The sequence below is a fragment of the Salvia miltiorrhiza genome, chromosome 8 (genome assembly GCF_028751815.1).
Source record: "Salvia miltiorrhiza cultivar Shanhuang (shh) chromosome 8, IMPLAD_Smil_shh, whole genome shotgun sequence".
In the NCBI taxonomy this organism is placed as follows: Eukaryota; Viridiplantae; Streptophyta; class Magnoliopsida; order Lamiales; family Lamiaceae; genus Salvia; species Salvia miltiorrhiza.
The window spans coordinates 40,449,341-40,462,487 of NC_080394.1; the positions used below are offsets into that span (position 1 = coordinate 40,449,341).

Consider the following 13,147-nt stretch of genomic DNA (forward strand, 5'->3'; position numbering starts at 1 on the left):
CATTATCGACGGCGGGTTACCGTCAGTAATTTCCTCGTCGGTGATTCGTTTACCGACGGAAAACGATCGTCGCCGGTAAATAACAGCGGCGACGCCGCCGGTGAATGTTGCCATTGATCGGCGGAGCTTCGCCGGACTTTACCGCCGGCGTCGGCCGTCGGTGATTAGCGCCGGCGCTATCGCCGACGGTAATGTTGATCGGACGGCGGTGGCGCCAATCGTCGGTGGGCCGGAGCAATACCGATGGCAGGGGTCGCCGGTGAGTAGAGAATTCTCTTTTCGCATTACATTTTATAAGATTTTTTTAGATCCATGTCATTTCATATTATACATATTTTATGGGACGGAGGGAGTATTATAAGTAGCCAAATTAATATTTATTTGGGTGTGAGATATTTGGTTCCCCAACCCATATCATTATAATATAGGACATTATCGGTTGAATGAAAGAAAGAAAGTATTGTTGAGAATCTGATATATATGTAGATAATCCGGGTAATAAATTAAGAATTTGGTAGTGTAAATAAATAAATTGGGGATAGCGTGATCAACTGTCATTCTCCGATCATATCAATATCAAAGTTTGTTTTTATTTCCCAAGAAAGCCCTCACTTCCTAAGATTCTCCCTTAAAGGTATACAGTGTCCATCTCTTTTTTTTCTTTGTTTCTTTATCCTCCAGCTTGTGGGCTACATACATAGATGCCATTTATTTAATTATTTTTAATACTTATATCATAGAGTATTATATTACAAAAAGACACACAAACCTGTATCTATCCCATAACCTGTATCTATCCCATTATGCAAACATTGACATGTTTCAGATCACACTTTTGAGAGTATAAAATAAAATACCTATAAATGCACCTATTTGTACTGCATGTACGATGTTACTAATCCCAATATTCTTGATCGATTTGTCATACATTTTACAACAGCAGTTCCAAACTCTTCACCAGTAGGGAAAAAGCATGCATATTAATTTCCTTTTCTAATTAATAAATCTATTTTATATTTGTACTTAGGCGGGTCATGACTCATGAGCCAAGGCCAGAGGTGCAATCCCCTAAACAAACAAAAAAGCTATTTTCCTTTATTTTTGGGTTCGATATAATTGGAAGGATATGTACAAATATGACATGATTAAAAAAATTATTAGTGTTTATTTTTTATTTTATTATATATACACGCATGAGATGGATATTATTCATTCAGAGGTGTAATATTGAATTGTCCAAGAAAAATGAAGAAGGCATTGGGTTTGTTTGATTAATTAATATGGGATTGTAGTATTAATTATATTACTTAAGTCATTTTCTTCTTTTGAATCCAAGATATTAGGAGTTTAAGGAAGTTCCCAGTAATTAAAATAAACGCCCCTGCTTTTCAAGAGAATATATAAAGGAGAAAATGAAACAAATAATAATTGAATGTGGAGAGTGGGCTAATTGCGATGTGTTAATGATAATGATGCCTGCATTAGCAGCCTTAAGAATCTGTTAAGGGAATTAATCTTGTGCTAAAACAATTAAAACTGACCGTGTGATACTGATGTCTAGCTTGCAGTCCAAATATGAAATAAATAAAATAGTTGAGAAAAAGATGTGAGTACACTTATATAGCTATGATTGTCAATAGATGTAACCCACTGAAAAAATATTAACAGCAATTGCAGTAAAAAAAATATTGTACAAACCCGTACAATTTATTTTTAATTATTATTATATTTGTATATGTCCCTTTAGTGGCCATTATATGATTAATTTTCAAGAATATAAGTAGTAGCCATCACATCTTAAAAATACTGCATGCACGTGCACAGGTCCCTTTTGAGTTTTAAAGTGTAAAATTTTTATAAAAATATCCCTTTGTGTCAGATATTGAAATAAAACAGTCAAATCAGAAGCATTGTTTTGGAACTGTTGGTAAATTAAATAACAAGTGTATATAAGATTTGGGAAACTTTTGGGTTTAAATAAAAAAAAAAAGAGTAATGCTAAACAGCCACATTGTGGCCACCCACAATCTACTTAAATAAAAAATAACTTAATTTATTTAACTTATTTTTTAAAATAAAAATAATATTTAGTTATTTTATCACATTCTCTACATTGTAGTTATTTTTTTGCAATTTTTTGGTAACTTTTTTATTTTTATTAAAAATAAATAAAAAATAAAAAAATGCAAAAAAAATATTAAAAAATAAGTACAATGTAGAGAATATAATAAAATAACTAAATCCTATTTTTATTTTAAAAAATAAATTAAATAAATCAAGATTTTTCTTATTATATTAGTGTGTGGGTGGCCACAATGTGGCTGCATAGATTTATTGAAAAAAAAAGGGGGAAAAAAACACTATCATATTCTCACTCACCCCTACACACAGATGTGATAATGAGTGGCTTTGTACAATTAGTTGGGATAGTATCAAGACATATTTAAAGTAAACCTTAAAAGAGTCTTATCAAATCGAATACTATGAAGTAAGAGTCATTTGCTGTCAAAATAGTTTGGAATTTATATTGCCAATTTATTGTATCTCCCATTATCCCTTCCCTCTTTTGAATCATAGCAAAATAAAAGGATAAATTGATTCAATCGAGCAGTACAACTATTATTTTCCATGCTTTCTTTAAACTTCAGTTCACATACTGCATTTATTTGAACCTTTTTCTCAATTATTACTTGAATTGAATCTTCACCATGGAGCTCCAATCCGAGTAGGCATAAAAGGACCAATTTTTATTTTATTTTATTAATGTAGAGAGAAGAAAAATCTATATCCATTACTAGAAAACACACTGAATAAATTTCATTTCTGTGCAATAACTGCAAATCATAAAGGAGAGAAAAACTCACCCCACCACCACGCCATCTCAAGAGGATGACATGGACTGTTTTTATCTTTTATTTATCGAGTTTAAACCAATTTTTAACGAATAATCTCGAATCAAACTCTTAAGAATTTTAGTTTTTTTATTCAATCCATATAATGAAGGGACTAAGAAAACGGTGTTCTACACGATGTAGCATATATATGACTTGAAAAGATGAAAACATAAATCAGTCAAATTACCTTCAAACAATTAGTTGTATTTTCAGATAATTACTGATATTCCTTACAACTGATCAAAGTATATATACAAAAAAAAATGTTTCAAACATTTGTAATTCAAATGTGGAATTTTCAATCTTTGGCTTTTATTATAGTCATGGGAAAGAAAAAATTTTGGACCCACTTTTGATGAAATCAACTAGAGTTGGTGAACAATTTCTTGAAATAGAGGGAATCAAACTGTTACAACTTACAATTAGTCAAATACAATTAATGGTAAGTCTTATTGCCAAATTTTATGATTTTTAATCATGGAGTTGGTGGGATGAGTTAAGGGGGAGAGCTAAAATTAATAGCAAATCATAAATGTACAACCATCTAGATTATGAGTATTAAATTTGATAATTTCCTTGGAGTAGAATAATTCATAGCCGGATTAGATATATCATTCAGTTCAAATTTTATATTTACATATCCTTTTCAAATCAACATAAATAATCTTTCAGTTCTGGGAATTTAATTATAACTTTTAAAAGTAAGACTTACAAGTAATCAAAAAATAAATAAAAATCGAATAAGTTTGGATGAGACCCCACAACTATTCATTGTGAAGCAAGTAGGTCTACTAAGTAGCAACAATATCAAGTGGTGCACCTCTTGCCTGGTGCCATGGCCTACACTGTTTCTCAATAATATTAACTTAGGTAAATTAGTATATCTCTTCCAACATGTGACAATGCATCATTGAAACACATAAAATAAAACTAAATAGAATATGAGTTTTGATAAAATGATACACCGGTGGTAATCGTATAAATATAATTGCATTTCAGGTGATCTTAGGTACAACCGAGTGTAGCGTACAACTGGGTTGCACCCTCACATAGACCCTGACCCGCATCTTGATTCGAACCCGTATCCTGACCCGAACCTTATAAATAACACTATTTTAGGTGCGGATCAACCCGGTTGTACCCAAGTTTTTGTGATTGCATTTTGCTTATTTAATTTGTGACCAATGTCCATATAGAAGTGGCATAATATAGACTAATTACTGCAAAGCTTGGAAGTCCAAATTCCATCCATACTGATATTTTGAAAAGGTGGTATAAATATGGAGAGTCCCTATTCGAAAGGTAAAGAATTTAGTTCTTTATAAATTTTGGAGCAATGAGAATTGAAGTATATATAAAAGGCGTCACAACAAAGGATGGTCCTTTTCTTTGTTATGCGATTCTTTCTTTTGGTAGAAACTCATCCAAATACGTAACGCTAATTATGATCATTAGGTTTATAGCTAAAAGAATATGAAACCCCACCAAAAAGAAAAGCTATTTCTTTTTAACCCAATTGCACGACTTATGTCTTCATGTGGACTCCACCCCTTCCTTCTCTCTCTCCCACGCGCTTCTTTCTTCCACAATCTCTACACGCCTTTATATACCACTATTTCTTTTGATTTGCTCCTCCTAATTTATCGCCACGCTTATATATATTTTATGTTTTTTTTCAATGCTAGCTGCTACCTTATTCATTACAATACAAAAATATATGAACTGAAATTCGAATTATCAATTACACAAAAAATGTGTGATGGACCTCGAAAATAAATACGCCCCTTAACAATGAGAAAGAGGCAAAAGCTCAACCTTTTTTTTTTTTGAGAAGGTAAAAATGTCGATGACAACACAAGTTCAACTTATTACTAGGGCTGCTCAACTTATTGATACAACTTTAAAATATTGAAATATATTTAATACGATAAAGTTAGAAATATTAGGAGCTTTCCTCCCACGACTAAATTACGACGACACGTTGAATAAAAGAATTAATTTTTTAATAAAATAATTTTCATCGTTAAAAAGTTCGTCGCGTATTTTTAGGAGATGTCGTCGATCTGTTGTTGTTCTGGTACGATTTAATTAATTCTACTTTTGTCCTTGAAAAACATGCGACACTTTTGGTGGTATGGATTTTAAGAACATCTTTAAAGGACTATCTGAAGAGCCACTCCATCCACAACAAGGACTTTATAAGGTGACTCTATAGAGTTTTCGACTCATTTTTTAAAATTGAAATCTAAATACTATTTTAAATTAAAAAATTTATTAAATTTAAATTTAGAAATTACAATAATCCTACAAAAATTACATTAAAAGTGAAATTTAAAATTACATTAATTTGATTGTGATGTATTTATAGGAGATATTTGATAAAAATAAATAAATAAAACAAAAGTGTTGTTCAACTGCTCTTTCAAATTTATAAAAAAATGGCTCGATTTCAAAATTTAATTTCTATTTTTTTAAAATGCGCGAGAAATGCACGTGTCTCCTATAAAACACAACAAGCTAGGCTCATTCTATCGAGCTGGGGGATTCAGTAGCGGGGTTGGGATTCAGTAGCACGAGTCTGCCCAACAAGCCTCACTGTGGATGCTCTAAGAAATGCTAGGTAAATGTGTGTTAGTGGAAAATGAGTCTCATTTTATTCTGAGTGAAGTGGTGTTTGAAAATGAAAAGTGATTTTTCTAGAGAAGTCCTAAAACGGTAAACTACGTATGCATATGTTTCAAAGATGGGGAGTAATATATTATTTTCCATCGGTCCATCGTCTTTCCGTCGTTAAATACTGATAGATTTCCTTCTGTCGATTCTGTTGGTGTTCGAATTTTTCTACTAGCATTCACATCACCATAACAAATGGCCTCCGGAGCCCGAAAAATCAACGTTACATATACTTGCCTGTTAAACATATGTACCAACATTTAAGGTTTTTGAACAAGCTACTTTCATAACATGTAACCCTACTAAGATGTTTGCCCAACCCAGAGAAATAAAATCAACCTTTTTCTTGATCCAAAAATCTATTGATATTGACCTTTTTTTTCTTTTTTCTTTTTTCTTTCAAAAATAAAAACAAAATAAAGGATGAATATTGTTCTTCATTTTCTCCCATGATAAATAATAACTCTAAACTAAACCTAATGACTGAAGGAGGAGAAACGTCGCGTTGATTAAGTTGCACTTCATTATCTCTATATTGACCTTAAACAATCTCATTTCATTTTGTATGATAAATACAAAATACAAACCGGACAAGATCAATATAGTAGATAATATTTTAAATATATTATGAGGTTGTAAGTAATGCAATGTAGGCTATCGATTTGACAGGCCTAGGATACATGTAATAGATGGGCTTTGTCTATCCTAGGCGCCCGCTTACTAGGCGGGGACGTTGATCTACCGCCACGTGTCCTCCCACAGAAACCATTACTGCCCACCCTTTGTCTCCGGTTTTGGTCACTTTTTTCATGTTGGTTTTGCAGAGTCAAGTTTATATTGACAGCACCTCTTTGACTATGAACAGTACCCAGCATTGGTTGTTGTGTCCAACCTAGGATATCTTGGGGTTTGCGTGGGATTTGGGATGACACGTTTCGATTTTAAAATTGATAGATGTTAGATGGCCTTCTCCCAACCGTTGGATTGACAGCTCTCTCTCATATGGTTGTGGAGTCAAATTTAGTTCATTTCTTAGGTGAAGTGAGGCGTTTTCTTCCGGTGAAGTTCAGCTTGGGTGTTTCTCTGTGAAGCTATGTTGAAGTTCAGTGTTTCTTAGTTCATTCAGAGGAGTAGTTGGCACGCAGCTGGTTGTCTTCCACGCAGCTTGGTGTCTCCATTAATGGGTTCCCGAAGATACAAGGATCCCGGTAACTTGATTTTAAATGTGCATTGGAACCGCCATTTTTTTTTATAGTTTTTGTTGTTTTTTTGCAAGCCAAATACCCAGAAGACATGTTTTTTTAACAGGAATTTTTTTATTATTTTTTTTGCATGTTTGAGTTGTGAAAGCAAGTTTTTTTTCTCTATGTAATATTATGGTGGTTGGGGAGAAAATTGAAATAGTCCCAGTGGTTATAATGTTTGATTAAAGTCTTACCTTTAGTTTAAAACTACATATATACATACAAGTATATATAACATGAATTATTTTGGTTATAATAGTAACACATATATATAAGCAAAATGTCGCTCGATTTTTAGTTTATTTGCTTATATATTTGTTGGTAGTGCATATGAAACTTTTGTATGATGAATATGGAGAAAAAAATTAATCATTGCAATGTCCTATAAATGCATCCACCAAAATGATTGCCAGATGATTAGCGTATTGTTATTAGATTGCGTATTGTTAAACTTGCGATAATTTGCGTATTGTTATTAGATTGCCAGATGATTAGCGTATTGTGATTAGATTACCAAATATTTCCGCTATTGGTTACAATTGGAGCACATAATTAGTATTCAAAACAATGTACTTTCCGTTAGTATAGCGACTATGACATCCTTATTATGTTTTAATTAGCGACTGTGACGAGTATTATGTTTTAATATGACATCTTTATATGAATAATTATATATGCAAAATTTAATTCCAATAGTTGAATTATTGAAAGACATTGAACTCAGATTTGACTGAGAACATGCAAATATTAGCCTGCTTCCGTGGAATTATATTATATGTATAAGTACATTATCTTTGGTACATTATGTAATTATTTAATTGATTCCTTTTTTTATTATGTTTTGCTATTTTGTTAGTGATTGAATTGAGAACCAAAGGCCAAATGTGGTATTTGACCGAGATTGAAGAATTGTTATCGGTTTCGAACATGTCTCAACTGAAGGAGTCGTGTTTTGGGCATTTTTTTCAAGTTGGCGAAATTAAGTTTCAAGGTGAACTGATGAAGCTATTGTGTAGAAGGTTACAGGGCAATAGCTTGGATAGGAAGACCCTAGTCTTCAACTTTGGCAATGAATTGTTACAATTTGGTGCAGCGGATTTTTGTGTGATGAGTGGGTTAAAATTTAGTGGCAACACTGCACTACCAAATCATTCTAAATTCCATGGCCAAGTATTTCCTAGGCGTAAGGAGTTGGAATTTTGTGACATCGAAAATGAATTTCGTAAGGAATGTAAGTTCAGTGGTGGCAATTCAGTTCGAAGTTTGAAGCTTGCTTTTGCTTTCATTATTTATGGTGTTTTGATGATGAACAATCATGACACTGGGAAGATCGAATTGGGATATTTGCATTTGCTAGATGATCTTCCTAATCTTAGTGCCTTTCCTTGGGGCCTTGTTGCATATGAATTTCTTGTCACGGCCACTCATCGTTTAAAGAGACAATTGTCAAGTTTCCCGAGTTCCGGCCCATTAGAAATACACGGATTTGTTTACGGTTTACAGTGTTGGGCATATGAGGTGTTACCGGCACTTGGGACATATTGTGCATCCCTAAATCCATTAAACTTGACTTCTTTTCCGAGACTGTTGAAGTGGGTTGTTATTGGAGACATAACAACGGACGCTGATGGTCTTTGTAATTTCTTCTTGCCGGATCATGGTTGCTTTGCAGTAAGTACCGTATAATATTTAAGTGAATATTTATTTTTTTGTTTGTTTTTTTTTTTAAATTGGTATGTTTGTAAATTTTGCACAAATTTGCATCATTTGTACAGTTCCGGCTGCATTTCTCAAGTATTGAAATTAAGAAGATGGGGGATCTTGGCATCTCTTCTGCTTTGCTTGTTCCTACTTTGAGTCCAATCATTGACTCAACGAAGCATGTTCAACGTAAAGGTCAGAATAGTAGTGCGGGAGGTCGGCAATCAAGTGCCAAAAAGAAAGTTCGCAAGCGAAAGGTTTCCCCAACCAATAATTCACCATTTAGTACCCCGTCGTTGAAGGAGATGGAGTTGGAGGATTGTGCTATAATTGAACCACATGAATTGGGGAATTATTCGTCGCAGAGGATGTCGCACTGTAAGCGTAAAGCTGGCGAGGAAAATAACAATATTACTCCACCAAGCGGCAGCCAGTCAAACACCACTTCATATTTTATGAGCCGAAATGATAACAATGTTGGTGTGAACGCAAATTACAAGGTGAGTTATTTATTTTGTAGTTATTTGCTTAGACATAAGTATTTGCGATTCTCAGTTTAGATATGTTTTGTTTTTTGCAGGCCCTTATTGAGGTGATTTTGGGTATGAAGAATGAAATAAAGTCTTTGGAAAATCTAATGCTCACGAAATATCGAGTTTTTGAAAATTTTATTGACAAATGTGTTTCTGGATTTGATTGTATGTGCTACCCCAATTCATGTTCTCAACACGAGGAAAAAGTCCCTTCAACCATAGAAAGAGATGGTACAGGCGAACAAATTTATTTTGACGATCATGATGCAGCCGATTGTAGAGTAAAGTGGAGAAGAAATGTTGTGGGTTCGATGGGTGGCCTCAATGTTGGATGTGAAAAAACGTTACACAAAAGTGATGTGGCGCGAGTGTTGTTTCCGGGTGATAGCGTAGCGGCTGACGGCTGTGTTGTTGACGGTTGTGGTTTGGAAGATAATAACTTTGATGGGGTATGTCTATCAATATACGATCCAAATGATACCCACATGACAAATGATGAGTTGAATGGGTTTGTTGCTTGGGTTAAAGATTATAAAAAATCTAACAGGTTATTCCTTTAATTTTAAATTTTAAAAATTTACTTACTGTTTTTCAGTGTATATTGTTACATGATCTTTGTCGGAATTTTTTACTTAGGGATGTTTTGTTGCCAATGGAGATTTACAAGTATGCCGATTTGGCATGGTTCAAGGATTTATGGAGGCCCAATGGATGGCTAGAGAATACGGTTTGTTTGTTTTGAGAAATTTCAATTTGAAATATTGTTAAAGCAATCTTGTTGATATAAGAATTTTTATTTGTAAATTGTGTTAGCACATAGATGCCGTAATGAATTTGCTCGTGATACAATATGACAAACATTTTACTGGGACATATCGACGCAAATGGACGTGCATGGAGGTTTGTTGTTGGGTAAGGAAACAATTGATGAAATATATTGTGAAATCATATTGTTTGTATTTTTTATGATTATAATAATTTTTTAAAACTATTTCCTTTTAGCAAGCATTGACTGGAGAAGATGTTGATGACATTATACCAGTTGTAGAGCCTTATGTTTGTGGGGAACGGGCGGTCTGTGGAGGAGTGAGATGGTGTGATGTAAGCCATGTGTTCGGTGTTGCGAATTTGAGTAACTCGCATTGGGTATTCTTTAGTGTTTCGTTGGAGGAACAAGTGATTACTGTATACAATTCACTTGTGCAGTCGTGGGATTATGTTGTGAATCATTTTCGCAATATGGCAAAGCACTTACCCATCATATGTAGGCTACGAGGTGAGAGGGAAAGTTCTTCTAGGTTTGGAGGGAAAACCATGAAGGATCATTGGGATGTTGTAAATTTTGCTAACGCACCAAAGCAGGTTAATCTACATGATTGTGGTGTGATGGCCGTTAAATACATGGAGTGTTGTGCTTACAATGTCTCGGTAACGGAAATAATACCGACTCTATGCAAGCAATTCCGTCGCCGTTATTGTGCGAAGTTGTTTGCTCATTCGGAGGAGCTTAAGAGTATTGGGGAAGAATGATTATGGTAAGTTTAGAATATTTTGTGTAGCCTTTTTTTGGTGTTTGGCTTAGTCTTGTGAGCTGAAATTCTTATTTTGTTGATGACGTCTTATTTGTGAAGGCTAAATACTTTTGTAGGATATATTATCAATTAATGATCTTGGGTTGCCATTTAATTTTAGTTCCTTCTGTGAGATGTTGGTTTACCATTTACTTAAATTTTAAAAATATTCTGTGCATGTGGAATTACCTGCATGCATAGTTCGTGTATCATGCATCCAAACATACAAAAGTAAAACGATTATTTCAAATTTGAGTATATCGTGATAAGAGTGGCCAATTTCATTAAAATTTTGAATACTTTTTACTGTTTTAACTAAGTAAAATGTTCTAATTCCACCTCTTTTATCTTGTTTACCATTTGATTGGTGCCATGTTTTTGGCTTACAAAAACGTTTAACATTTAATAAACAAACGTTAATGGCATATTTGCATCCTGTTCCAATAATAGAGAAGAAAATATTGACCAAATATATAAAAAAATGAAGCACATTTTGGCGTATACGTCTTCGCTATTCATTCATCCTAATTAATTTGTAATCATAATCAATAAAGTAATATATTATAAATTAATATACTATAATTAAAATTAAGATAAACACTGTCGTAACTTGTAAACCTAAATACGTACTAGTTGTTGTCCAGAAAAAAAACTATCTACTGTTCAATAAGAGACAGACAGAAGGCAACATGAATTCTTAGTTTCTTTTTTAAGAAGTCCATCTATTACTTCCTTCTGTCTCGTGACAGATGTCTTGAAATAATCCAACTCATTAATTTGTATGACTATAATAACTGGTTAACAAAATTATATACCGAAAAAAAAAATTAAAAAAAATTCACATTTAGAAGATATAAAAACCAGATATTTAAGTGGGGACTTATATCATACACTTGGTGGGTATGTGACTTAGAGGTTAGTGGGGACTTATATCATACACCTGGTGGCATAGATTTTTACAGCCTTTGTATGTAATTAATATTTTATTTATTTTATATGATCAAATTCAATTGAAGAACCTTGTAATTTCAAAAACATTTATATTTTTATTTAGGTTTGAAAAAATGGAAATCTAACGTCAATTTGTTTTAGACCTTGAAGTTTAAGATATTTATAAATTTCATGTGATATTACAATCTCTTTTGCACATCGAAGAGCAGATATCACGCAAGACAGTGGATTTTCGCCAATTTCTAACAAATACACATTGCTTTAATTAAAGTAGTTATAAAACCTAAATTTGATGCCCTAAAATTTAAAATTAAGGTCCATGGTAGAACTTAATACAGTAGGAAATGGAGGTGAATTAGACATCCTAAGATAACATCGAATGACCATAGACGACAAATGCAAGACGAAAAACATCAACGGCGCTCAAAGATTGGCGGCAGTAAGGGAGAAGAAGCTAGTCCCCCGTTTATTGTTACTCCTGTTGGTTAAAAACAAATACAAAATAACGGTTAAGAACCAAATAATACGAAAATTAATCGTATTAAGAATGATTCCAACTGATATCGCTAACTGTAATTTAAGTTACTCACTAATCATCTCCAAACTGCAGTGTGATTATGTCCTCAGTATCGAAATGCGCATTGCATTTGGGGCACTACATTCATTAAAACTCCAATGAAAAATTAAATAATAGTTCATATAAGGTTTACCAAACCAGTAAATGAATCTCGGCAATGAAATATGTTATGCGTACCTTTTTCTCTTTTTCCACCGCCAAAAAGATGCATGAAAATCCAAATACATCTCCGCATGGCAACACGCTTTGAGATGCATACCAATTGTGAAAAGAATGCCAAAGTTAATATTGCAACATTTAGAAGCAATACACATTTCAATCGTTTATATGAAAACGTAATTGTACCTAATTGCATGATCTTCACTTTTGTAAGTCTCTTCACCACAAAGCTTGCACTCGATTGGCAGGTTGTCTTTGTTGGGCACAATTTCGTGTTCATCATCGTCTTTTACACCTGAACTCTCGGGGCGGTCAATTCCATACTCTTCGTACAAATCGCAAATGTTGGCCTTTGAGAAATGGTTTTCCAGCCAGCCAACATAGTCTTCAATGCTCATGTCGTCTTGGTCCATGGTTGTGGAGTGAAATTATGGGAGTTTTTTGCATATGAGGTGGATGTTAGAATTGTAGTGTGACTTTCATATATAGTGCACGCCCATGTCAAATAATCTTAAGCTTGGTGCTTATATTGAAGACAAAAGATTCACTATTAGTATATTCCCTTCATTGGTACTATAGTTTTGGATGTAACTATTCATTACTTTATGCAGAGAATATTATTGGAATCTTATAATTTTCATGTGCAGCTTTACCTACAAATATGCCAAGTTTACGCCGAATAAAATTTCACTGTCAAACATGTGAAGATGGGTAGCATGCAGCAATTATGTTAAAGTGAATCATTTCACGGTAGAAAAAATTAGCTGGGTCGAAAGTCTAGGCAAATGCACCAAATACGTCATTTATGTAACTTAATCGTTTTTTAATATAAATTATGACGTTA

At 33.4% G+C, this 13,147-nt stretch overlaps 1 protein-coding gene across 1 annotated transcript; it reads right to left on the reverse strand.

Moving 5' to 3' along the window:
• Positions 1 to 11,908: 11,908 nt before the first annotated feature.
• Positions 11,909 to 12,741, reverse strand: LOC130996762 (uncharacterized). Its single transcript, XM_057922056.1, has 4 exons — positions 12,490 to 12,741; positions 12,322 to 12,388; positions 12,158 to 12,222; positions 11,909 to 12,045 (listed from the first exon to the last, which is right to left on the reverse strand). Coding segments are annotated over exons 1-4 (360 nt in total). The 5' UTR covers positions 12,717 to 12,741; the 3' UTR covers positions 11,909 to 12,044.
• Between the last annotated feature and the right edge of the window lie 406 nt (positions 12,742 to 13,147).

Coding starts and splice junctions, on each gene's coding strand:
- LOC130996762 (XM_057922056.1), bottom strand. CDS start 12,716: ATGGACCAAGACGACATGAGCATTGAAGACTATGTTGGCTGGCTGGAA. Junction 12,389..12,489: donor AGTGAAGATCATGCAATTAG/GTACAATTACGT, acceptor TGCATCTCAAAG/CGTGTTGCCATGCGGAGATG. Junction 12,223..12,321: donor CGGTGGAAAAAGAGAAAAAG/GTACGCATAACA, acceptor TAATGAATGTAG/TGCCCCAAATGCAATGCGCA.